We start from the raw sequence: 24,130 nt of genomic DNA on the forward strand, positions 1-24,130 counted from the left end.
CTAGGTAGGGTACTAAGTGAAATATAGCATGTATGTTGCTATTGTCACGTTAAGCACAAAGCTAACTCACCAGCAACATCCAGTACATTAGCATCAACTATGCTAGCACATATCCCCAGTAAAGCTGTCTGGAACCTGGTAGAAGACGACATGCAATAAATAACATAGGTACCTGTTTGCCTCCGTTTACTGAATTATTGAACCAGGAAGGAAAAGAGGGAAACGCGTAGGCTTTGTAAATAAGAATGGAAAGTTCACAAGGATTGTTGGATCTTGCACTTTCAGAATCAGGAGCTGAAATATTTGGTAGTGGGCTTCATGGTGGGGGAGGTCAGGTGGTGCTGATGAGAGGAGCTAGGGGACTGCGGTGCCTGTCCTGAGGAAAGACAGAAGAGACACTGTCAATGCTCAGCAATCATATCCACATTAGAAAATACAAGAGATGACAAAACTAGAAGGACTGTCATATTTTGGCATTACTGCTTGTCCTGTAAATGTAATGGGTATAACAAAACATGAGGTCATCTACAGCCAAGTTACAAATATCTGCAGTTTAGAAAACTGATATTTAAGCAACCTGTTATGTGCTCCGTCTTGATGTTCTCATCATAACCCTGGTGTCTCTGGTAAGCCTCAAAGTTGATTGAGGCATCGTCCTCCGATAGGCTGTGAGGAACCTGGCCATCACCAGGGCGACACACGTCAAAACGTATCCATCGGTAGCTAAATACACAGAGTGAAAAAGACATCAAACATGAAAACAAATCTCATTCCTTTTTGATATTACGAATGTTGGAAAAAGTGCATGTTGTGTATTGAATTTACTTGCTGCATTTGCGTGCTCCAGGACAACTCTGGATGAGATTCTGGATGGTGGGGTGGGAGAAGCCAAAGAAGTCAGCTCCTGATGGCACGATGGGCACCACAGACTTGGAACTAAAAACAGGACATGTTGAAATAGTTCATAATTATGTTAAAACGTTTCAAAATAAAGTTGACTTCACTTTCTGGACATATTTGTCTTGGACATATGGTGGACTTTTTCTAGACTCAACACCAATCAATCACAATTCAAGCCTTTGTTGTGAACTTTGGTACCTGACAGACGCGACGGCCTTTAGTAGATTGGAGTGGCACGTCAGGGCCGAGGAGGCCACGATGGCATTCTGAGGATCGTCTTCAGGCACAATCTCAAACTGTGAGGGACAATATTAGATTGCATGTGTCAATAAAATATTTTATTTTCTTCATACTATTGCAAACTGAACCAACCAAACATGACTTATTGAATGAGGTAGTATGCTGCAATTTTGTTGTGTTCACTTGGCTCTATAGACAGAAAATAATGTATTCGTCCTTATTATATTACATATTTTAATAACATTTTCTTTAAATACTGTTTACATCTAAAAACGAGGGTCTAAACAGTGATGATGGACATTTGGCAAACCTGACTTCAATAACAACTGTGTGTGTGTGCGTGCGTACCTGTGGACCTGCTCCCATATCCTTGATTTGGCAGGTGTAGAGGCACTGCTGGTCAGGGTTTTTCATGCTGGCAAAGACTCGGGTGCTGCAGAAGCCCACTGGGTAGATGGCACACTCATCATGGAACAACATCCTGTCTGTGATTATCTGGAGAGCAGGCAAAAGTTTGCATTGGGAGTGGTTTGTGTCAGATTTTAGAGCGGTTGTTATAGACTTAATATTTAGCGCTCCAAGCCCGAGGGTGCTGGGATCAGCGCATGCAAAGCAGCGTGGATCCCAGCACCAGCGGACCTGGGATCCCTGTTGAAACCGCTCAGGTTTTTATTATTATAAAAAACTTCCGTCAGTCAAAGTGTTATTGCAGCCTACACCGTACAAGTGATGCAAGTGAACATTTCAAGGGTGGACTGGACCACGTACCTCAGACACCAAAAATGACACATCCACCAGCAGATGGCGCTATAATCAAAGTGAAAGTGTTTTGGCCAGTAACTCCCATACCGTACATTGCACATTCAAAATTCTTAAATCACTGCGTTCCTTGAATTTAGCTGAATCTTGTTATATAGGCCACACCTATTTCCACCTACTTTTGCGATCTCTTCCTAGGCTGTGAGTCTGATCTGCACGGTAATTTGTGTGTAGACTCGGTGAACCCTTATGACCAAAAGTTATTAAAATATGTTTTAATAAAACAAATGTGCTAGATATAGAGCAGCAACTTCCTGTAGGTTGCAGTCAAAACCGGAAGTCATGCGTATCTTAGCAACAACTACTCCGATTAACACAAAACTCAACATAGTAGTTCCCCATGCTCTACTGAGGCTGTGTACAAAATTTGACGTCAATCCACTACTAGGTGGAACTATTTCACAGGACGTGTTGGCAATAATTACTCTTTGGCAATAATTACTCCTATTAAAGGGGTGATAGAATGCAAAACCGAGTCATAGTTGAAAAACGACAGTTTGGAGGGTAAATAGGACATACATTAGAACCTCAAAATCCCATTGACACCTCTTTCCTCTGCAAATCTCACAATTTGAAACTGCCTCTGAAAACGGGAATCTGAACGAAGCTAAAAGTTGACGTCAACTTCTCAACTCCTTCTCATTTGGCTCTACCTTCTATCTTTGTAACGCCCCAAAATTTACATAGGCCACTAACTGATCTGAGGTCAGTTAGTCTTCTAAATCTTGTTTGCGCAAATCTCAGAAATTGTATACATTGTTCATCTGCTGTTGCATTACTAAATTCACTTCTGAGACTTTTTTATGCGAGAAATCAACTATATAAAGTTCAAATATGGGCCGTTTTACAAAAATTTATGGCTAATTGCAAATTTAGTACGACTGTTTCAGAGTTCAGGAGCTCCACAGTTTGCCGTGACAGCGGCGCAGTGCCTGCCCGGATCGCTGGCTTTCTGCCTGGACTGTCAGACCCCGCTGCACGCTGGCTGGAGCTCTCTCAGGAGATACAGAATACTGGCCCAGAGAAAAGGAGTCAATATCGGACAATTGAGCGGGACATGTGGATTTAAATCAGTGGCACAGTGGACTCGCAATGGGCGGTGTGCAGGCGGCAGTTCACAGTACGTTAACTTTTTTATGGATCCTCAGCGAACAGTGCCGAAAGCATAGGTGTGTGTGTGTGTGTGTGTGTGTGTGTGTGCACGACACACAGGAGGATGAATAAACTGTAACGAAACTATCTGGTGCTTTGTACAGTAAGATTAGTTGATGAGTTTACATCATCACATACCCTTCACCATACCTAGAGATTGGCATAGAGGGGAATGTGTGTGTCTGTCTGTGTGCATGCTAAGCTCAACCAATCAGCGTGCAGCTCATCTAAATATTCATGAGCAGACCATATAAGGCAGAAAAACTCTCGTTTCAGTCCAGTCCCATTTAACAGGGTAGCATTAGGGCCAAAAAAACAGCAATAGAGTTATTTTTAGCCCAACCAATGTTACATACCCTATTAGGAGACCTTAAGGAACAGCGTGAAATACCCTATATAACCATTCTATCACCCCTTTAACACAAAACTCGACTCAGTAGTTCCCCATGTTCCGCTGAATCCTTGCGATCGGCCACCATGTGGTGCTGTTTCTCAAACATTTTGAGGAGGCAATAGGTGATGCTTTTGTTGCAAAATCATAAAATATGAGAGTAGAGCCAGACACTAGTCTATTTCCTTCGCGTTCCACTTCCAGGATTACTCTGGTGCTGCAGGAAATTCCGCCGGATGCATCTATTTTCCGTTTCCTTCCGCTTTCTTTGTGTTGGAATTTTAAATTGGGTGGATTTATGAGGACTGTTGTGTACTGCTCATCAGATCTCTGCATGGTGAATTGAGACAGCTAGACTATCTGTCCAATCAGAGTTTTCTCTCGCAAGACAGAGGCTTTGTGCGGAGTGCATGCTGTGTGGAGAAGCCAGACCCTCCTTCAGGGCGCTTTGGAGGAGGGTCTGGCAAAGCGAGACTAGCCAGACACTGACCTCTCCAAGGCTGTAGACTGTTAAACCTCCCAGTACGATGGGAAAAACGGGACGACCAGATGAGTCCAAAGGGATGGGCTGCACCAGTTTCCGAGACCCATCTGCTAGCTTTCTCTTCTTAGACATCTTCTTTGGAACTGAAGAAACATAAGAGATGAAAATAATGGGCCAACTGTCTTGAAAAGTGATTGTAAACCATTCAAATCACATTAATGCATGCATTAACACACTCACGTTCCTCCTTTCCATTTTCCCTGCCTCGCTCTTTCCTTTCCTTCTTGGGTTTTTTAAGAAGTCCCTCTTCCCCTGTTGACACCACTGATGCCAGGTTATGCCCCCCAGACAGGCCAGAAGCCCCTGCAGGACCTGAGGTTAATGCTGCAGGCGGCACTGGTGGATGGGCGCTTGAGCTGGGTGTTGGCAGTATGTCCCCCTCTGACAAAGACTGGTACTGCAACATTGACTTCAGTAAAAACCTGGAAATGAAAATGAATATGAATGTGACTTAATGCTTTGTTTTTTAAAGGTGACATGACGTGAAAAATTTGCAAAAAAATAAATAGCACTTTTATGTACAATTATGAAGCCACACTTTTTACAATCACAACAGCACATCCAGCATGTACAAGAGTAAAAAACTGGATAAAGTGAGACGAATAAGAAGGTCCTTGCTGAACACCCGCAGTTTAAGAACGTTATGGGAAGCATAAGCGTAGCTGAAACGTGACCGCTCACCTCCGCTCCTCCTTTGCTCTCAGAAACTTCTCTTCTAAGTGGGCAACTTCATCACAGAGAGCTGCATTCTCCTGTGGGTAAAACAGCAGAACAACAAGAATTAAAGAGCTGTGTATCTAAACTGGTCCTGAGAGGAATTTACTGTAAATTCTATAAAAGAAAAAAAAAAAACAGTTCTCACCAAAAAACGATTTAGAAATTCTAACAATATCATACCAAAAAATGCACGATGTGAAAGAAAACGTAAAATTCTAGCTTTTCAAGGGTCAATAGTTTACTCACAAATATCATGGCTCTGGCAGCTTTGCGCAGCCTAAGGTACTTGAGTCGGTACTTTTCATTCTGCTTTTTTCGTGGACCTCTCTTCATCTTGGTCCTATGCTCTGAGGAGCTGGTGGGGGATGGGAAGGTGGGCGCCGAGGCAACTGAGCCAGAATTGGAGATGGTGTTCTGCTGCGGAGAGCCGAGGAAAGACTGGGCAGTGAAAGCCTGCAGGGCCTGCTGCCTCTCCTCATCAGTCTGCGAGGAAATAGAGGGAAGGAGGAAGACAGAGATCTGTTCATGTGCAACAGGAGTACCTGAGGCTAATGCTTGTGTGGCCTTCAGGGTGAGGGATGTGACAATGTAAACGAAAATAACACTGATGGGAGCTTACACATAGACTGCTGTATGACAAAAAATGAAAGTTACTGAAAACAAAATGTGCACGAGATCTTCAAAACCAAGTAAACTTAAATAAAGATATTAGTTCTACTCTCACAGCTCCTCCGGGAGGATTTCCCCTTTTTACACTGAAAAACAGTTGCCAGGTGTGGGTTAGTCCAACTGAGTTGTCCAGCGTGGTCCCAAGATCCCGCTGCTGACCAACATTTAACACAGGTCTGACACAGCTCACCTTTGGGGCTCAGCTTCTAATGGTGTAAGCATTAGTCCTATGGTAGTTAAAGAAGTATTAAGGGCTTATTACTACTGTAGGTATAATTAAAAATTAGGAGTGACTTCTAGCCATCTCTACTTTAAAATTCTGCTCTCCTGGATCATGCAGATTAACAAACATTTCCCCTCATGTATAAGGTTAACTAAGAAGATAAATAGCATATAAGATATCCTACATGACACTTGCTTATCAGATTGCCGGATAGCATTAAATCTCCACTGCAAAAGCCCTGTATGTACCCATGTTATTTCCAATATAAATACATTTTGTCTACATGATAAGTGATATGATGATATGAATTGTACCAGGCCGTGATTGTGTATCAAACTACAGTTCAAGTCCAACATCTTTACACCTCAGTATTTATCCACGACCCAGAGTCTGGCATAAAAGGTCAAATGCATTTTCAGTATCCCAATATATATTTGGGTTTTGTGTGAAATTGGCATTAGTGTCCCATTTAACTCACCAGCAGTGCAAAGACTCCGTTTCTGTTCTCAATCCTCTTGAATCTCCTGCTGCCTTTTTGTGTCTGAAACATAATGTGAGACTGAGGCCAATGCACGGGGCGGAAAAGCCAAATTTGAGTCCCAAAAGCTGGGGGTCATTGTAGATGAATTCCACCATTATTAGATACAGCAGGTTCAAGGCTTCTGCATCTGAGCACAGAGCATCCTTTGTTCTTATTACAGCGCAAAAATGTCTGCCTCTTTTAAAAAGTTGTAAAATAAGGCCAAAGAAGCAGAATGGAAAAACATGGAGAAAGAAAAAAATATGAAAAAGGAAAAATTGTAACAGAAATACAGATGATGCATGTACTGTATCAACTGACACAGCTGTTAAATGGAGGTGCAAGTTATTATACTCAACAGCAGAGGTTGCTGTCAGACTGCATCCTAAACATCCTCCTTACCTCTCGGTACATGACAGCCTCCAGACTTGATTTTGCACTGCCAAGGAGAGAACAGCAGCATAAGCAGAGTCTAAATGTAGACCCAGGAACAAGTTTGCGGTCTACTCAAGAAATTAATGATTCATGGTTTGGCTTAACATGTGAGCACATGGGCAATAATATGTGTAGTAAATTGAGAGTATTGCTGTACTTGGATTGAACAAGTCCCCTGTCGATGATTCTCTGTTTAATCTCCTTTATGTGCATAGGACGTCCAGCTTCTTCCAAGACAATCTACATGAAAGAATAGGGGACCAAAAAAAAAACACTTACCAAAAAAATCTCACACCAGTTGATTGTGGTAAATGTTATTAAACACCAAACTGAAATATGATGAATAAATACACGGCAGATACCTGTGCAGCATCGAGCCATGTGAGGTTTGGCTTCTCTGCAATTTCACTGGGTGGTTCGCTACAAATAGAAAAAGTTTAGTTTCATCCAGTGTAACATTATTTCATTTAATGGCATATCAAAAATCATTACTTAGGAAGTAAAATCATTTTAGAGCACATATTCATCCATATTTGAGTAAATAATGAAACTGCACTACTGAACTTAGCATGGGGAAAACTACAAATTGCCCACCCATGGGAGGTACTGTGTATATAATTTGAACTAACTCAACAGGTGTCATAGGATTGCTTGTTATCAAATGTGGGGGGGAAAAAAAGAAAATAAATAAATGATAGTCCAGAATCACAAAGCACTGCTAAGAAAGGGGACAGTTGGTATTAAATCATATCATCTGATTTGTGTTATGATTTAATTTCCTGTGAGCACAAACCTACACGGATGGGATGCTCTTCTCCTCTCTGTAGCAACCCCACTCTGCTATCTATATGTATTCTTGCACAGTATAAGCAGTGAGTCTACACTGGACGTTTCTAATGACATGTTTTAAAAATCACATTCTTTTCCAACAACCTCTCCAGAGTCTCAGCGGTCCCAGATAGACTTGCAATGCTGTCCAGAGCAGGAAACAGAGAGTAGTTCCCCTGTTCATCAGCCTCCATCTCAGATTCAAAAGTGTTGAGAGAATCCATAGGAGACGGTGACCTGTAGACAGATACATTAATTATCTTTTACTGTCTATAATGCCTCTCATACATTCAGCTAGAATAACATTAGCAGCATTGTGGCTGTAACGTTAAGCAAGAGAGAACACACACACATACAGAAACCTCAATATTGTGTGATAGTGTAGCTAAGAGTTGCTCGCAGCTGCCAATGCCATCATATACAAGAGTAAATAACGGTTAGATAGAAGCAAACACACACACCTCAGTGAAACCGCAGCAAACCCACTTCTTTCAGTTCGTGCTCCGGTTTGTTTGTTTCCGTGTGTCAACCGGAACCTCCAGTCGTCTTCATCGCGTTGTTTACATACAGAGTGGCTAAACACTAGGGTTAACCTCTTAACAGCACCCTCTGTCGTAATAAAACTACAATATGGAGCGGTTTACAGAAAAAACATTTCAGTAATGTGGTTCAACACGCGAGAAAATGATGCATGTAGATAGAGGAACTAAAGCCTGTGGCTCACATCGGACCTTATTCCGTGGAGAATTTCTACCGGATATCCGGTTTCGTTATTTATTTATTTTTTTAAGCTTTAAAAATAATATTACATACAGTTAGAAAAATGATAAAATGCCAATTTAACATTTACAATTACAGTCGATTTTGAGTTTGTGAATTGATGTTCAGATGAAATTATTTCAAAGTCTGTGGTTGTATAACTTTTTTTATGGAAAAAAAGAGAGGTTTAAGTTTGTACGCTAGGTGTTGGAAAAGATTTAAAAGTGTGCCTCACACGGTGGAAACTTTTGAGTGCTCTTTCTCACTGTTATCTCACTGTTGGTAGTTACTATTATTATTATTATTGTTAGAATTATTATTGTTATTATTATTATTATTATTATTATTATTATTATCATCATTATTATTATTATTATTATTGTTCTCCATCTAGGTTTTGGTGTTTTTGTAGTAGGGAGGGTCATGTGACCTCCATACACAATACACATCAATAGTTACATGACAGGACACTGTGCTTCTGCTCCAGGCAGCAACTGTGTGATCTGAAAAAACTCTCTTTATGGTCAAGATAATTTGACACATTTGATTTTCAGTGTTTCCTCCTTCTGGCACCTTCAGTGTTTTCAAATAATATCTTCCCTCATCCTTCATCATTGCAAAATGACCTCCAGTATGTGGTACACACCTAAATGCTTGTGTGGTTGTTTAATGCAGAGAACAAAACACAGATTACAGGGACATCTCGCAGAGCATAAATATGCCACACACCTAAAACCATGGACTAAACAGTTTAACATTTCAAATGAATGGGTGACTGTCAGAAATGAGGACAAACTTTCAATACAATTTTATTTAGAGTGTCAAATCTTAACAGAAGTTATCTCAGGACACTTTACATATAGAATCTGTGAATCTATAAACTGAGCTCATTTGTTGTGTACTGAGAAATCAACATCTCCCAACAAAATTACAGCAGAATTATTGCATATTTTCTGTCATTCTGGCATGGTATCAGGCAATAAAGTGGGTAGCTTTCCCTTAACATTTATTTAAACAGTTACTTCATATCCTTATTTTCGTATTAAGACCACCAACAATGTATGATGTATGGTTAACCCAAATAACCTGTGGTAAATATAGCCATGTAGATATGTGGATTTTATCTGCTGAGGTTTTGAGACATGTTTCTGAGATCGATGCCTTCTCCCCAATACAATGGAGATGTAATTTACCATGTTGTGCTCATAGAATTGTAAAATTACATCAACATTTATTTTTTTCCCGAACCAATGTTATAATCCACTGACCTCAATGTGAACAGTTTTCAGTGGAACTGCTTTCTACTGAGGTGATTGCCCAAATGGTTCATATCTGGAGCACGGGGACACATTGTGTCTGGAACTAGATGTTGCTATAGGGCTGTGAAGATGACATACAATTCCATTCACCTCCATTGTATTTGGGTGGAAGCAGTTTACTGATAACCTTGTAAAATGAAACCAAAACAATCTTCATGTCTGGATACCATAAGACAGGGATCTTCAACAGGGGGTCCGGGGCCCCTAGGGGGACAGTTAATCCTAAGGATTCACTGTGCCACATGTATGTTTTAACATTAATACATGATTTATAAAATCATGCCAACAATTATTAGGCTATTTTAATAGCTTAGTAGTCTATGTAAAAAAAAGTTGTGTGTAAAGGCTGCCCTACATGTTATTGTAGGCCCAGTTTAATATGCAGCTCAATGTACACAATATTCTGTATGTAATAGGGGGTCCCTGTTGCGTCTCTCTTTAAATTGAGGGGTCCTTGGCTTAAAAAACATTGAAGACACCTGCCATAAGAGGTAAGGCAGAAAATATATTTTGTATTGTATTTTTTGTTTGTATTTTGGTGAACCAACCCCTTTAAAGCTTCCCTATTCTTGCTGATTGTATCTTCTGCATATGATCACTTCCTTGGTTTGTTTTGTGCCTCAACCAGGTTTCTAAGACTAAAAAATCCTTAATTTATCGTGTTAGTTATTGTGTTCATGAAAACAGTAATGACTCAGCTCTCTTATATTGGCTCTCCTCTCATGTGGCTACATTTGCAATAAACAAGCTCTGTGGTCCTAATTCTAAAATTGCATCATCCATGCAAAAGACAGGAGTATTTCACAACATACCAGTTTAGACATGACCAAGAACAACTAATGGCCTAAATTGTTTGCTAATTACCCAAGTGTATCGAAATATGAATACAAGTTGGGTCCTGTTCTGGCCAAAGGGGACAGTGAACTTACAGGGAGCTCTTTATTTGTAACCCTGGGATGTGTTCAGAGCACAACTTTTAATCACTCACTGACCTTTGCCTTAGTTTGATCCTGCTATTCGCTATACGTCAACAGCCAAACAGTAGTTACACTGTCGCGCTTTGGAGGAGGGTCTGGGAAAGCGAGACTACTGAGTACTGTTCCCCACATCACAAAAATATATAATAGGCTACTATTATTCACATTAACAATTTTTGCATGACATGCTAACTGCAGTCACATCTTGGACATAGACACTTGAGTTGCTGTGTCTGTTCTCAGTAACAGTTGAGCCAGCCAAAGTTGAGCAGTACACGCATCACTCTCTTGTAGGGCAGGTAGTATTCACTCTGTCTGGGACCATCTGAGAAATATAGATATCCTGTGGGTGGAAAGATTCAGTTCATATGCAAGTATTCATAATGTGTAAGTTAGTCAGTTGCCTATAGCAGATACAGAGTAATATTAGCATTTACTTGGAGTCGTGTTTCTTGGCACCAGATGAATAAAAGTCCATTTTTTACTCTTCTTTCAGCTCTCTTTTTGTCTTCACCAACTCCTGAGAAAAATATCTGTCTCTTTAGCTGCTAAATGCTCCAGTTTGTTCATAGCCAATTGCTAACTGTGTCTGTTTGTCTGTTTGTCTTGTTTGGTGCTGGACATAGCTTAGTTCATCAGAGCTGGAAACTCAGGTATTCGCGGTGAGAGTGAACTAAAACTGTAAAGTTGTTCTAAGTTGATCTAAAATACGCTAAAACACTACATCGAACACTCTACTAAGAAATAGTCTACCACATAACTCCCTTATGACTTGGACAGAGCCAGGCTAGGTATTTTCCCCTGCTTCCAGTCTTTAAGCTAAAGCAAAGCAAAGCAAAGCTAACCTAACATAACCTAAACTAACCATTCCCTGGCAAAAGCTTCCTACTGCGTAATGGACAAACATGAGATAGTGGTAACAATCTTCTCATCTAACTCTCAGCAAGAAAGTGTGGTGTCCGAACAACAATGCTGCGATGATGTGTTGATAAGAAATCCGCTTGACACTTTCTTGATTATAAAAGTTTATTACATCAAAGATTTCAGCATCAATTTACAGACCCTGCAGAATCTGAAGTTCTGCCGTTGAGACATAGTTTATATCCTATGCTTTGTGTAACATAAGAAGTGATATGTGGGAGTATATAATAGGAGCAAGGAGCAACCAATCGGTAACCTCCACATGGAATAGCCCCAACAGTCACCCCCCTTTAAGGGAGCCCCTCTGGTAATTGTGGTAGTTGTGATGACTCAGCAAAATGGGACAATGTCCATCTGAACCCTTTACAACAGAAACTTAAGTCAAAGTTATAAGCCTTTAGATACTACAAAAGCAAATAAGCTAAACAGAATTATGCAAAATAATGCAAATATTTATGCAGAATATATCCTGCATTACTGCACCAGGTCATTGTCCTCCGGTGAAAGTGTTGGAGCAATTATATGTGCTGCATGACACAGGGCTAAACAGCCCAGCAGCACAATACAAAAATTAGCAAGAGTCATCTTGTTGAAATGTTTAAAATGCCTTTTCCCCATCCACTCTCCTCTTATAAAGGCAGCCTTGCCAGTCTGAGGTGCGTATTGTCCTGGTTAAATAAAGGTTAAATAAAAAAATAAAAAAGTATTGTTCTGATATAAGCTGAATTAGAATAAGCAGTGTCCCCTTGTGCTTTAGTATTAAGACAAGCCCCTGTTCCAGAGGGGGGAGGGAGTAAATAGTGGCCCCTCTGATTACACAGTGGGAGGAGATGACATTTAACTATAACTTTATTTATAGTATCAAATCATAACAAGAATTATCTCAGGACACTTTACAGATAGAGTAGGTCTAGACCACACTCTATAATTTACAAAGACCCAAGAATTGCAGTAATTCCCCCAAGAGCAAGCATTTAGTGTGACAGTGGCGAGGAAAAACTCCTTTTAGGAAGAAACCTCGGTGGTGAGAAAAACTTCCTTTTAGGGAGAAACCTCGGACAGACCCAGGCTTTTGGTAGGCTGTGTCTGACGGTGCCGGTTGGGGGTGTGATGAACAGTGGCAATAATAGTCACAATAAAGATAATGGAACAATGACCAGAAATAGTAGTTGTAGTAGTTAATGGCATAGTAGGGCACTGCAGGGCGTTACAGGACGTAGTAGGGCACTGCAGAGCGTAGCGGGGTATAACAGGGCATAGCAGGGCGTGGGGCAGGACAACCGGGACAGCTGTAACCATGATTTAGGTGCCACCCTAATCCAAGGAAACATGCTGGGCGAAAAAATACATAAGGACTCTGGGGAATAAGCTCTCCAGAGCTAAGTTAGTAACAAGCATTTCTGGGACAAGGATGCACACAGATGGAAAGAAAGAGGAGAGAGAAGCTCAGTGTGCCAAAGGAAGTCCCCCGGCAGTCTAAAACTATAACAGCATAACTAAGGGAGACAGGTTAAGGAGAGGAGCCTGGTCGGGCTAGAACTCTCCCCTGCCGGATCGGGTTGTACTGGCCTGCCTCCCTCTACTTTGATTATATCATTGATTATATGGTAAATTAATCTGACAACTATGAAGAGAAGCAGAGAAGAGAAGGGGTGCTGCGTCTGAAGACATACACCCTCCCCCGCCGGTCTGGCTGAACGCTGCAACTCCTCACTCCCTAAATATAAGCTTTATTGAAGAGGAGAGTTTTAAGTGTACTCTTAAATGTGGTGACGGTGTCTGCCTCCCGGACCCAGACTGGGAGCTGGTTCCACAGGAAAGGAGCCTGATAGCTGAAGGCTCTGGCTCCCATTCTACTTTTAGAGACTCTAGGAACCACAAGTAACTCTGCATTCTGGGAGTGCAGTGCTCTAGTGGGACAATAAGGTACTATGAGCTCTTCAATATATGATGGAGCTTGACCATTTAGAGCTTTGTAGGTCAGGAGAAGGATTTTCAATTCAATCCTGGATTTTACAGGATTTTACAGGATTTTACAGGAGTTTAATTGTGTTCCTTTTCATGCACCTCTTAAACCGTGTCATCCCATCTTAATGATTTACCCTCTGATTGTATTTTTGTCACATGCGCACAGTGCAGTAAACTAGGCAAGAGTATTTGAGTAAATATACTGTCTGACTCATCGCCATCCTCCATCAAAGTGCACGTCTCTTCCCATCCCCTCTCCTGGCTGAAAGGCATGAGCCACCCCGGGGTCCATCAAAGGGAAAGAAATCGCCATGAGCTGCAACAGAAAAGACACTACAATGAATTAGACAGGTCTTAAACATGTAATAAACTGTGTTTCTATTTCTTTTGTGGCATTATTAGTAACCATAGTTGGTAACTCTGTGCTAAACCAACATTATTATTCTTCAGAAGTGATTTTCAGATTTACTTCTGCAGGAGAGGGAGAAGACTATTTCAGCTTTGCCATGGTTGACTTTGATGAACCTCAGTGGTGCTGCATCAGTCCACATCCTCAGGGCTGAACAAAAGGACTTTGCCACATCCTCTCTCTTCATGCCAGCAGTGTATTTGGCAATCCTGCAGTGCCAAAGAAGGACACACACACATGAGACAGTGGGAGCAACAAGTTCAACAGCTGTAGCTCCCGTAACATGTCATAAAAATAAAACAGTCTACAAGAAAATGCCCCTTTCACAATATTACAGTAATCAGTAAAAAAATAAACATCTTAGATGTATGTGATGGTGTGGTTCTTCCATTTAGGCTTTTCGGGGTAAAAGCTGAAGTTTTCCACACATGGGCTCCCTCATGACATCCAGGGTGGTAGGGTCCAGGCGATCTATCTCTCTCAGACCAAAGAAGTTTTGCATTTCTCTGATCTTCTCCTCCATGGTTGATGCGGACCGGATCCTTCTCCCCGACTCTCTGCCTCTGTGGTTCAGGTTGTAAAACCTCTTGAGGTAGCCCTGTTGTTGAGAAGAATTCAGGTCTGGAGGCTTAGATCTCAGTTTGTATGATGAGATATCTGCAAATGGTGTTTTATAGTATTTACTCTACAATATTGATGTAGTCTATGTTTGATGTGAGGTTAAAGGTGGCTTTTTTTTGTTAATTATTCATACAAATCCTTTCCCTCTAAATAAAATCTCTAAATTGTGTTGCCATCAGAGCAAGTTTCCGAGATGTTATGTTTTTAATTAGGTAGTTAATTTCATGAAGGACACAGTCGAGGTGAATCCTGGTAAAAGTAAGGATGGACCCTACTAAAAGTATATCAATTGCAAAGAGGGAGATATGGGATTCTGAGATAAATGAGAAGGGATGAGCAAAAGCTGCAATTTAGAGTTTTAAGTATGCCTCATATTTTATTTTTTCTCTGTCCATCACTTTGCATTGAGATTATATACAGCCTATATGTTATGTATATAGGCTATTATAACAGAACAAAGCAAATGAAATACCCACAATATTACCAGCCACTGATCCTGATCGACGGGTAGAGTCCACAAGACTGCCGCTAACATCAGAGAACCTAAAACATGTATCCCCAGCCGGAACAACGCCATGTTTAAAATGTACATTTCCACCAGGCTTCACATTTTTATATGGGAGTATTCTCTGGGAGGTTGGGCAATCACATTTCACAAAAGCACAGAGAGTTACAGCTGGGTCTACCGACCCCAATTTTCTGGAGCCGTCTATATAATGTCTGAGCTTTCCATCTGTTATAAGGGAAAGACGTGTGTACAGTGTGCTTTATCGTACAGAAACCAGAAGCCGAGAGTGTAATTTGTGAATTCTGTAGATTGTACTCAGTCATGTCAAAACCTGAAGGCAGTAGTGAGGTAAACCTAAATTACATTCATCATCTCTGTATATCAGTCTCCACCACAGTGACTTGATTATCATTATAATTTGATAAAAAAAAGATTTTTACACTAAACAAACCATAAAACCTGTTGCTGGGAGCGTTTTACTGTGGGATACAGATACAAAAACCACAAATGTATTATCAGGTTTGAACTGTAATTATTTTATTTTGAAAAAAATGAATGAATAATAAAAATTCACTCAAAATTGGAAAAACACAGTGTTTTTCTTTTACTCGTTTTAATTTAATCAAGTTTTTCTGGTAATTTCATTGCTACATTTTCATGGATTTACAGTATTTCAACATCCAAGCCAGGAATTAGCTTTCTCAACTCCAACAACATGTTTCTGGGCGTAGTCATATTTGTAGACTTGTGGTCCGATGAAGAAGTAGATGAAACCTGAGATGAGAAAAAAAAACAATGATGTTAAAGAGTGATTCACACCTCTAATATGCTGTGTTGTCTGGAAAGTTTTTGCTGTTTTTTGTTGTTGATGATGATGATTATGATGATGATGATCAAGCTTTGTGAACTTAAATAATAAGTATAAATATAATAAATATCCACTTTTGCTCACAATTGAAAGGGCAGTATATCAAATCAAGGCATTTAAAGTAGTAAAGTGGGCAAAGTATACAGTTTAAATCATAGAGGAGAACCACATGCTCCGTAAAAATGTCACTACACTCTGATGTTTCATGTAAATTAGCATTCCTATGTTACTTATAACAATACACATAACCGCAAAAAAACCCGTGAAACTACAGATAGAAGTATACTACCTCCTAACTCTATACACTTTCCTTTCAGATCATCACCCTATTTGCCTATACTGTTCAGTCTTGTATAAAGTACTTGAAAGCAATACTTGAGCAAATAGTACAAGTATCTTACCAGAAAATGACTTTGGTAGAAGTTAAAGTCTCCTTTTAGAATATTACTTGAGTAAAAGTCTTAAATTATCTGATATTTACTGTACTGAAAACTTTAGTGGATAACCTTTTGATATTAATAAACGTCTGTTACATTCAAGCCATTGCCAAATAAGTTGCTACAAAGCTAATTAAGACTATTAGCTCTGTACAACTTTCTCTGTATTTGGCTATGTTCAGAAGATTGTGTCATCCGGCGACTTTTGCGCGCAGAAACTCGAGTGAAGCTAATTACCTCTTCTGAAGAGTCCATCATGTTTTTTTAATCCTCCGTGTCCTCCTTGGCTACTAGCAACTGCATCGGGGAGGGGTGGGTGTGACAGCTTTGTTGTCATTACTTAGAATTCTTCATGGGGGGGGCGACAGAAACTACGCACTATAGCTTTAAGTATCAAAAGTAATTGTCTGATATTAAATATACTTAAGTATTAGAAGTAAAAGTAAAAGTAAAAAAAACTTTGATTATGAACTTTATGGCCAAAGTGTGTAACATTATCTTCATCACCACTATTGTGGGGGTGGTCATTGTCTGTTACCATGGCGGCAGAGCCTGCACCAGGTGCTTCCATGACACTATCAGTCATTATGCTACATCCTCTTCTTCTTTAGTTATGTACGGTCAAACAGACATTAGGTCACCAACTGGAATGGAGCATGCATTATCTCAATTTAGGAGCAATGATTCATCAAACCTGTTTTTTTCCAGTGTAACATGTTTCTTCTGATTTTATTTTGTAGTAACGAGTAACTAAGATGCTTAGGGGAAATGTAGTGGAGTAAAAGTAAAAGATTCCGGAAATATAAATAACGAAGTAAAGATACAGATACGTGAAAATTCTACTTACTAAGTACAGTAGTGTAAAGTATTTGTACTTTTGTTACATTACAACACTGATACTGTTGATGTGTATATTATTGCGTGTTTTGGAACATTTTTAGATTTGACTAAACAAACATTTCAAACATACAGTTCAGTGGGTAATAATAATTACACTGGCTCACCCTCTTTATGAACAGCTGCATTTATTGTTGTGTTGACTCCAGGAAAGTCCTCGCTGATGTACTTTGGATAACCAAAATCCATAACCCTTCGGTTTTCATTGTAACTGAAACAGACACGACATAAACAGTGTTCGTCAGAAGTCATGACTCATGGTCATCTGTTTCCCTTTCAAAGCTGAGACAAACATTTTTCCATGACTGCAACTGGTATGGTCACATCATCAAAGTCCAAAATGAGAGCCCTTTGCTCTCTGTGTGAGGTCCAAATGACAAAAGGAATCTTTCAGTCAACTTTTTTAATGTCCCTACCTACCGGTGCTTTGTGATTTGTCTCGATTATGTCACTACACTTTCATTAAATATATGCAATTTTTTTAAGTATTATATTTAGGCTAAAAAAGTACAGTATAATTGTATTTAATTCAATCTGAAGTGCACGCATACATGAATTTCGTTTGTGGCTTTTGCTAATGCATGATATTGGAGTCAAATCTTCTGTCCTCATGACGAAAACTAAAATCTACAGTGCAAAACATTAGTATTCTTCTAACTGCAGTGCACGACTTAAACTGTTCAAATAACCTCAAACGATCAAAATAAGCAAAGTAAAATGTTCTGTGGGTAAGAAAATGAATGACCTTTAAGTAAGGGTGCTTGGCGTTTGTGTTGTTACGTGATGTGCTGTTCTGTGTAATGTGGTCACGACTCTGTGAAATGTTGATGTAATATATTAGTATACAATATATTTATATATATTTATATATATATATGCCTTGCCGTAGTCGGAACCGGTAGCGGCCGATGCGGTTCGCCAGGCTCGCCCCCCTTCAACGCCGACTGACCAGCCGTCGTCACAGAAGAGAATTGCTACCACGTGGCGAAAGCTTCTGAGGGATGCAGTAGGGTGGCCTACACTGCCTGGATCGGCCAAACGACAACGTTCCTCAAAAACAATCTCCCCAAACGCTTATAGTTAGGGAGTGAGGAGTTGCAGCGTATGCCTAGACCGGCGGGGCAGGGTGTATTGCTACAGACACAGCACCCCAGCTTCCCTCTGCTTCTCCTCATAGTCATCAGATCTACCTATCATATAATCAATAATATAGTGAGAGTAGAGGGAGGCAGGAAGTACAGCCCGTTCCGGCAGGGGAGAGTTCAAGCCCGACCCGGCACCTCTCTTTAGCCTGCCTCTCTTAGTTATGCTATTATAATTCTAGACTGCTGGGGAAGTTCCTTCCTCTCTATGACACAATTAGCTGCTCTTTCATCTCTCTTTTCATTTGTTCCTTTTATGTGCATCCTTCTCCCAGAAATGCTTGTTACTAACCTAGCTCTGGGGAGTTTACTCCCCAGGGTGGCAGCTGTCGCTAGGGACCTGCTACACCCTGCTACGCTCTGCGATTCCCTGCAGTGTCCGGCTGCGTCCTGCTGCGTCCTACCGCTTCCACCCATGCTGTGCTCTGCCACACTACACCCCGTAACGCCCTGCTGTGCCCTACTATGACATGAACTACTACGACTACCATTGTAGTCACTGTTCCATTATCTTTTTTGTGACTATTACTACCACTGTTCATCACACCCCCAACCGGCACCATCAGACACCGCCTACCAAGAGTCTGGGTCTGCCGAGGTTTCTTCCCGAAAGGGAGTTTTTCCTCGCCACTGTCGCAATAGCTACTGCTAATGCTTGCTCTTGAGGGAATTATTGTAATTGTTGGGGCTTTGTAAATTATAGAGTGTGGTCTAGTCCTACTCTATCTGTAAAGTGTCTCGAGATAACTCTTGTTATGATTTGATACTATAAATAAAACTGAATTGAATTGAATTGAATTTGCTGCATGATTGTGTAACTCACACTATGTAGTTCTTTTTAAAAATTATATTTGGATTATTTTTCTAGAAAGGCTTGACCAGGGACTGGGTTTGCAAATTAGCCAATTGGCTAGAAACATTTTATGCAACACATCTACACATATTGTTATGGCTTTGACTATGATAATATGACTATGTATGTATTATGCATTGTCCCTGACAAATAAACTAATAATAATAATAATAATAATAAGGATGATTCCAATTTGAGTCAAAAGTCTATAATTGCCAAGATTGAGCCAGTTATTGGATTCATGTTGTTCATTTGTGGCCTTACCTCCAGTAAGTGTCATGCATAAAGAAAAGGGTGCGTCCTGTTTTCACTATGTGCACTGCTGCATCAACGTCCTGAACCCAGGCTGGAAATCCAAAGTGGCTGAGTAGTCGAGGCTTGCCCCTCACAACAGAGCCTTTCACTGTCCAGAACATGGATTCTGTCGAAACAAAGGGAGAAAAATCTGTGTTTTTCTTTTTCTTTTCTCATTTATGTCAGAGGGCTTTCACTAATTTGGTGATTGTCCAAATTGTAACATATTTTAATCAATTATGAATGTTGAATGTTTGTGAATGTAGAGTTCTGGGATGATTAATAGTTGGACTGTGTATAGAAATTGGGATTAGATTTAATTAAAAGGAGGCAGTGAGACCAAGGAACATTATGTTGCAGTTTGCGGCACTGAATTAAGACAGTTACCATGAATGATGTAAGCAGTGGATCTGCGAGGCACCCAGAAGGCCGCATCAATGCTGGTCTTAATCTTAGGCATAAAGTTGGTTATGGGACCTTCTTTGATGTCATATTGCTCATTATGTTTAATCCAGAGGTATCTTGTGGGGAAAAAACATTGTCGGTTAGGTCAAAACATTCATGATTATGATGAAACGAAAAGAAATGACATATCCATCATGCAAAACCTTATACATGTATCAATACCATTACATCGCAAGAAGAATATTACATTCAATTTGCATTGAATGGTAAATGATAACACTTTTACATGTTCAACCATCAGATCCTAAAATCAATCTACTATATGAGACTCATTTAGAGATACAAACGATGACCTTTGACCTTTTTGCTTTTTCTGAAGAGGAAATATATCTTAATATGAATATGTGTTTTAAATTAAAGAATAAAAGAAAGAAAAATCATCAACATACCTTTCTTTAAAAAAAAAGGTGGCATCCCCAAGCGTTGACACAGCGTCAAAGGTCAGGTCTGAAGCACATTGTTTCTGCATGAGCAGAGGGAACAGCGACCCTGACAGCCAGGGGTTGTTCTGAGAGCTCCAGCTGAACCTCGAAAATAAATTTGGACCTCTGACTGGACCTAACACACATAAGCACACACTTAAAGATCAGGTTCCACTTCAATAATAACAATAAAAACACTCAAATTTAACTATATTCCAACAATGTTACTATACTTCCATTACAATAAATTCTGTATTTTAAGTAAATAGAAATTGTTTACTGTAAAGTGCATTGATGTTTGCTACATCTTCTGTGGATAACAGGTTGGCTGAACTGGAGGATTTGTAGGTTGGGTACATCAGTGACTTTCGGTTTCTGGAGTGCTTTAGGCCCAAAGCATGGCCAAATTCATGTGCAGCTACAACAAACAGATTGAAACCTGCAATATCACAAAGAATATGCATCCAAATGATAATATTTGATTTGTTGGCTTTCTATTAAATCCATTCAGCATCATTGTGAAGTGCCAGTGTGATTCAGTTCTGCACCTGTCCCTCCTGCTGTCCAGTGTTCATCGTCATCAAAGTGCGTGTCCCCTCCAACGCCTAGCCCTGGACCGAAAGCATGAGCCAGTGTGCCTCTGGGTCCATCAAATGGATAAAAGTCACCATGTTCTTCATAATGTAATCCAGGCCAAACATGAAATAGAAACCACAGATAACACAATTTTATTTCAGGCCAAAAGAAAATTACAGGCCTCTGTTCACATCGTCTAGATGAGTCTGTTAAATTCAGCAGTCAGAGCATGATGACACTGCCTTGCTTAGCAGTTGAATTACTACTAAAGCTTCCTGTGTGTATATCTATGAGACTGTTCTTGACATAATACTTGATATGTCACTCAAATGTGCACTTATGTGAGCATGAGTTAATCTGTTCAATGCACTTCCAAATATCATCTATACCTGTCCTGTGTGAAGCAAAAAGACCAACCCACCGTTGGTCACAAACTCCACCATGATGTCAGCGTTGCGGGTGTGTGACCTGACAAACGTCAAACTGCTGGCTCTGGCCCAAACGCTGAACGCTGACTCAACCAGAGAGTCCACAGTGTTGCGAGGCAAATCTCTGGTGTACCTGCCAATGCTGCAACAGCAATGTTGTTGATGAACATGAGGATCAAGACAGTGTCCCCTAAAAACACGTCTTATTAATATGATTAAAAATGATTGATAGCAACGTTATCCCAACTTTTGATACTTTTGAAAGAATAATAGCTAAGTTCATAGATGACATGTACTAAATATATGGTTATACAGCCTTTGACAATAGCTGCCTGTCTTAGTTTCTCTTTATTTTTGCATCTATTCTGTATGTAATCCAGCAGGCATGACTCAAACAGAAATAGCAAAGAAATGGATTAGGACGTACCACACAGTGTTACATACGTAAGTTCAAGCATATATAGTGAACTTGGCACTTGTACGAGCCCACAATAACTCTCAAATGTGTTAACCACAATGATTTGTGACAGCTTCCTATTGCTGCCAAGGGTTTTATTGCCTGCTGCATTAAAATGTTTCCCACGTATTGGCGAGGTTTGCATTTTTAGGGACAACCAGACTGTTTTGACAAGTTCAGTCTGGGTCCGACATGCCTATATCTTTCATCTACAGATATATCTTTCAGACTGCAATTCTACTCCACTTTAAAAGTAAAAAAGATTGGTAGCATCTTGATCATTAAACATCATTAAAGACCACTTTGATACCTGTAGGTGATAACATTCTTGTTCCATCGTGTCCCCTGGATGTGGCTGTACTCCTCTACATCTGGTACGCCACATCGAGGGCTCCTCATCATCTCCAGGGTGACTGAGTCCAGCATGCCTGTTGCATTGAGCCCAAAGAATATCTGCATATCTTTCACCTTGGAGGTAAAAGAGGGACCGCTCCGCTTTATGCGCGCCATAGGGTCGTTTTGCAGGTTGTAGTACTGCTGGAGGTATTCCTATGAGAAGATTCGATGCCCAAATCAGATATGTTGCAGTGAAGAGCCAGGGAATTAACTGATCCTGTACAACTTAATTATTGCCAAGGTAGAAAGTTGTGTTAACTTTCTGGATCTTTTTTTATTGCAGCATGCATTATAGTAGATTACACATTATTGTCATACTTGACTGCATCCATCACATTGTTTATAACTTCTATATAAAGATATACATCTGCACTGGTTCATCAGATTTACGGCATCAAATTTCAATTAGACCATTATAATTACAAGTACAATTACAAATAAATACAATTAAAATCGTTCAAAACTGAATAAAGACTTTTCAAGTAACATTGCTAACTAATTTTCATGCAGAATGTCTTTCCCAAGAATTCTTTCCACAGAAAGACAAGAATACATTTATGAAAGGAAATTAGGGAGAGAGAAAAAAGAGGATGTAAGACAAATCTGCTAAAGCATGCAATGTAACCGCTACAAGAACTCCGAGGGCAATGCGGTTACTTACCTCCGCCCCCCCATCCACACAAAAACAAAAGAAATAAAAAACATTATCTCAACATCCAACACGCAGGCAAGAATGGATTCTTGCAATTTCCTTCCTTCAAAAAAAATACCTTCAAATTGGCATGTTTTTGGCATTGTACAAGATAGTAAGTCCCATCCAGTCTAATATCATGCAGCTCATGCAATTATGCACTTACTGTGGCCAGCTTCAAGTCAACCTGTGGTTCTGTAGAAGGAGAGCTCTCTCTCTCCGGCATAAGTGTGGGCGCCGTAAGACACAGATGAGGCATAAGTAAGACTAAGACACAGCAAGAAAGCAGCATGACATGCATTTCATAGACTTAACACTACATGGATTTTAGTGGCCTATAGTTTAAAAACACGGAGAATGAAGTTCTGGTTAATGAGAAAGCCTTTTAAATGGTTATTGTGACTCATACTACTTGCAAATCCAAGGGAAGCCTCAGACAGTACTATGAAAATAGGGAGGGGTTTGCAGAAAGCCAAGGACAGCTAAATGAGAAAAGAAAAAAATGACATTTGAACAGTTTTGGTCACGTGAGATGTTTGCTCCAATCATGATCTAAATGGCTAACATATTCAGTGTTTCAATTTCAACATCTTATTCAAATCCGATGCAAATTTAGGCTAAAATTGTTTCAACAATAATTCAAATTATGTCAATAAGTTGGAGACACAAAACATACATTGGGAGTTTTAGAGTGCAGTGTGCTGACTCACAAATACCAAACAAATGATGAGGCAACACACAGCACAGACAAGGATTTTTTCTGCAGTCATTGCTTTAACTATGAGTATGTTTGGCATAAACATGTTGATATTTCCACCATCAAAATCAAAGCAGCTCTGATATTGAGTAAAGTATTTCCTCAGTGGATCTCTTGTAGGGCAACCTCAACTAAACTCCCTCCAGACCTGACTGATGCAACACAATGAGCTGGGTGGCACTACTCAGTCCCACGCATTCTGCAAGAGCTCCTGAAATAGCCCCATCAAAGCCCATTCTTTACTGTTTTTAGCAGCAAATACATGTAAGACCTTTCAATGAGAGAGTTCGCTGAAAGGGAGCTGAAATTGCAGGGGTGGATTTAAGACCTTCGAAAAAAAAAGAAAATGGCCGCCAGCCAGGCCGCCTATAGACTGGCAAGGGTGGTGCCGTGGTACATTCAGGGTACAATTATGGTTGATTGGTCATTGTGGAGTTTTATGGGAACAACAGCATTCCTCTGCAGGGCAACATAACTTTTCCAGAGTACACCACGCTCTTTTGCAAAAAGACTTCAAGAATTTGTGT

The 24,130-nt window shown here is 40.1% G+C and overlaps 2 protein-coding genes across 2 annotated transcripts; both read right to left on the minus strand.

Annotated features, from left to right (window-relative positions):
* Positions 1 to 171: 171 nt before the first annotated feature.
* Positions 172 to 7,983, minus strand: tbrg1 (transforming growth factor beta regulator 1). Its single transcript, XM_078246593.1, has 15 exons — positions 7,900 to 7,983; positions 7,544 to 7,675; positions 6,973 to 7,030; positions 6,768 to 6,850; positions 6,578 to 6,614; positions 6,134 to 6,196; positions 5,010 to 5,246; positions 4,728 to 4,798; positions 4,227 to 4,468; positions 3,993 to 4,129; positions 1,489 to 1,635; positions 1,099 to 1,196; positions 826 to 936; positions 578 to 723; positions 172 to 376 (listed from the first exon to the last, which is right to left on the minus strand). Exons 2-15 carry the CDS (start codon positions 7,660 to 7,662, stop codon positions 288 to 290), a joined length of 1,638 nt encoding a protein of 545 aa, XP_078102719.1. The 5' UTR covers positions 7,663 to 7,675; positions 7,900 to 7,983; the 3' UTR covers positions 172 to 287.
* Positions 7,984 to 15,504: 7,521 nt separating this feature from the next.
* mmp20b (matrix metallopeptidase 20b (enamelysin)) lies at positions 15,505 to 23,147 on the minus strand. Its single transcript, XM_078246595.1, has 10 exons — positions 23,013 to 23,147; positions 22,070 to 22,308; positions 21,296 to 21,444; positions 20,847 to 20,972; positions 20,579 to 20,737; positions 20,266 to 20,434; positions 19,799 to 19,932; positions 19,382 to 19,538; positions 17,230 to 17,333; positions 15,505 to 15,694 (listed from the first exon to the last, which is right to left on the minus strand). The coding sequence occupies exons 1-10, from the start codon at positions 23,145 to 23,147 to the stop codon at positions 15,594 to 15,596; spliced, it is 1,473 nt and encodes a 490-aa protein (XP_078102721.1). The 3' UTR covers positions 15,505 to 15,593.
* Positions 23,148 to 24,130: the final 983 nt, after the last annotated feature.

This window comes from Sander vitreus, chromosome 3 (genome assembly GCF_031162955.1).
Source record: "Sander vitreus isolate 19-12246 chromosome 3, sanVit1, whole genome shotgun sequence".
NCBI lineage: Eukaryota > Metazoa > Chordata > Actinopteri > Perciformes > Percidae > Sander > Sander vitreus.

Bases quoted from the DNA above. Each gene is read 5' to 3' on its own strand.
- tbrg1 (XM_078246593.1), bottom strand. From the start codon at position 7,662: ATGGATTCTCTCAACACTTTTGAATCTGAGATGGAGGCTGATGAACAG. The intron at 4,799-5,009 runs GTGAGTAAACTA...TTTTACCCACAG, and splicing joins CTGCCAGAGCCATGATATTT to GAGAATGCAGCTCTCTGTGA. The intron at 1,197-1,488 runs GTACGCACGCAC...TGTCCCTCACAG, and splicing joins ATATGGGAGCAGGTCCACAG to TTTGAGATTGTGCCTGAAGA.
- mmp20b (XM_078246595.1), bottom strand. From the start codon at position 23,147: ATGCATGTCATGCTGCTTTCTTGCTGTGTCTTAGTCTTACTTATGCCT. The intron at 21,445-22,069 runs GTATCAAAGTGG...TTGCTGTTGCAG, and splicing joins AAGAATGTTATCACCTACAG to CATTGGCAGGTACACCAGAG. The intron at 20,973-21,295 runs GTGGGTTGGTCT...TACATTATGAAG, and splicing joins GGTGGAGTTTGTGACCAACG to AACATGGTGACTTTTATCCA.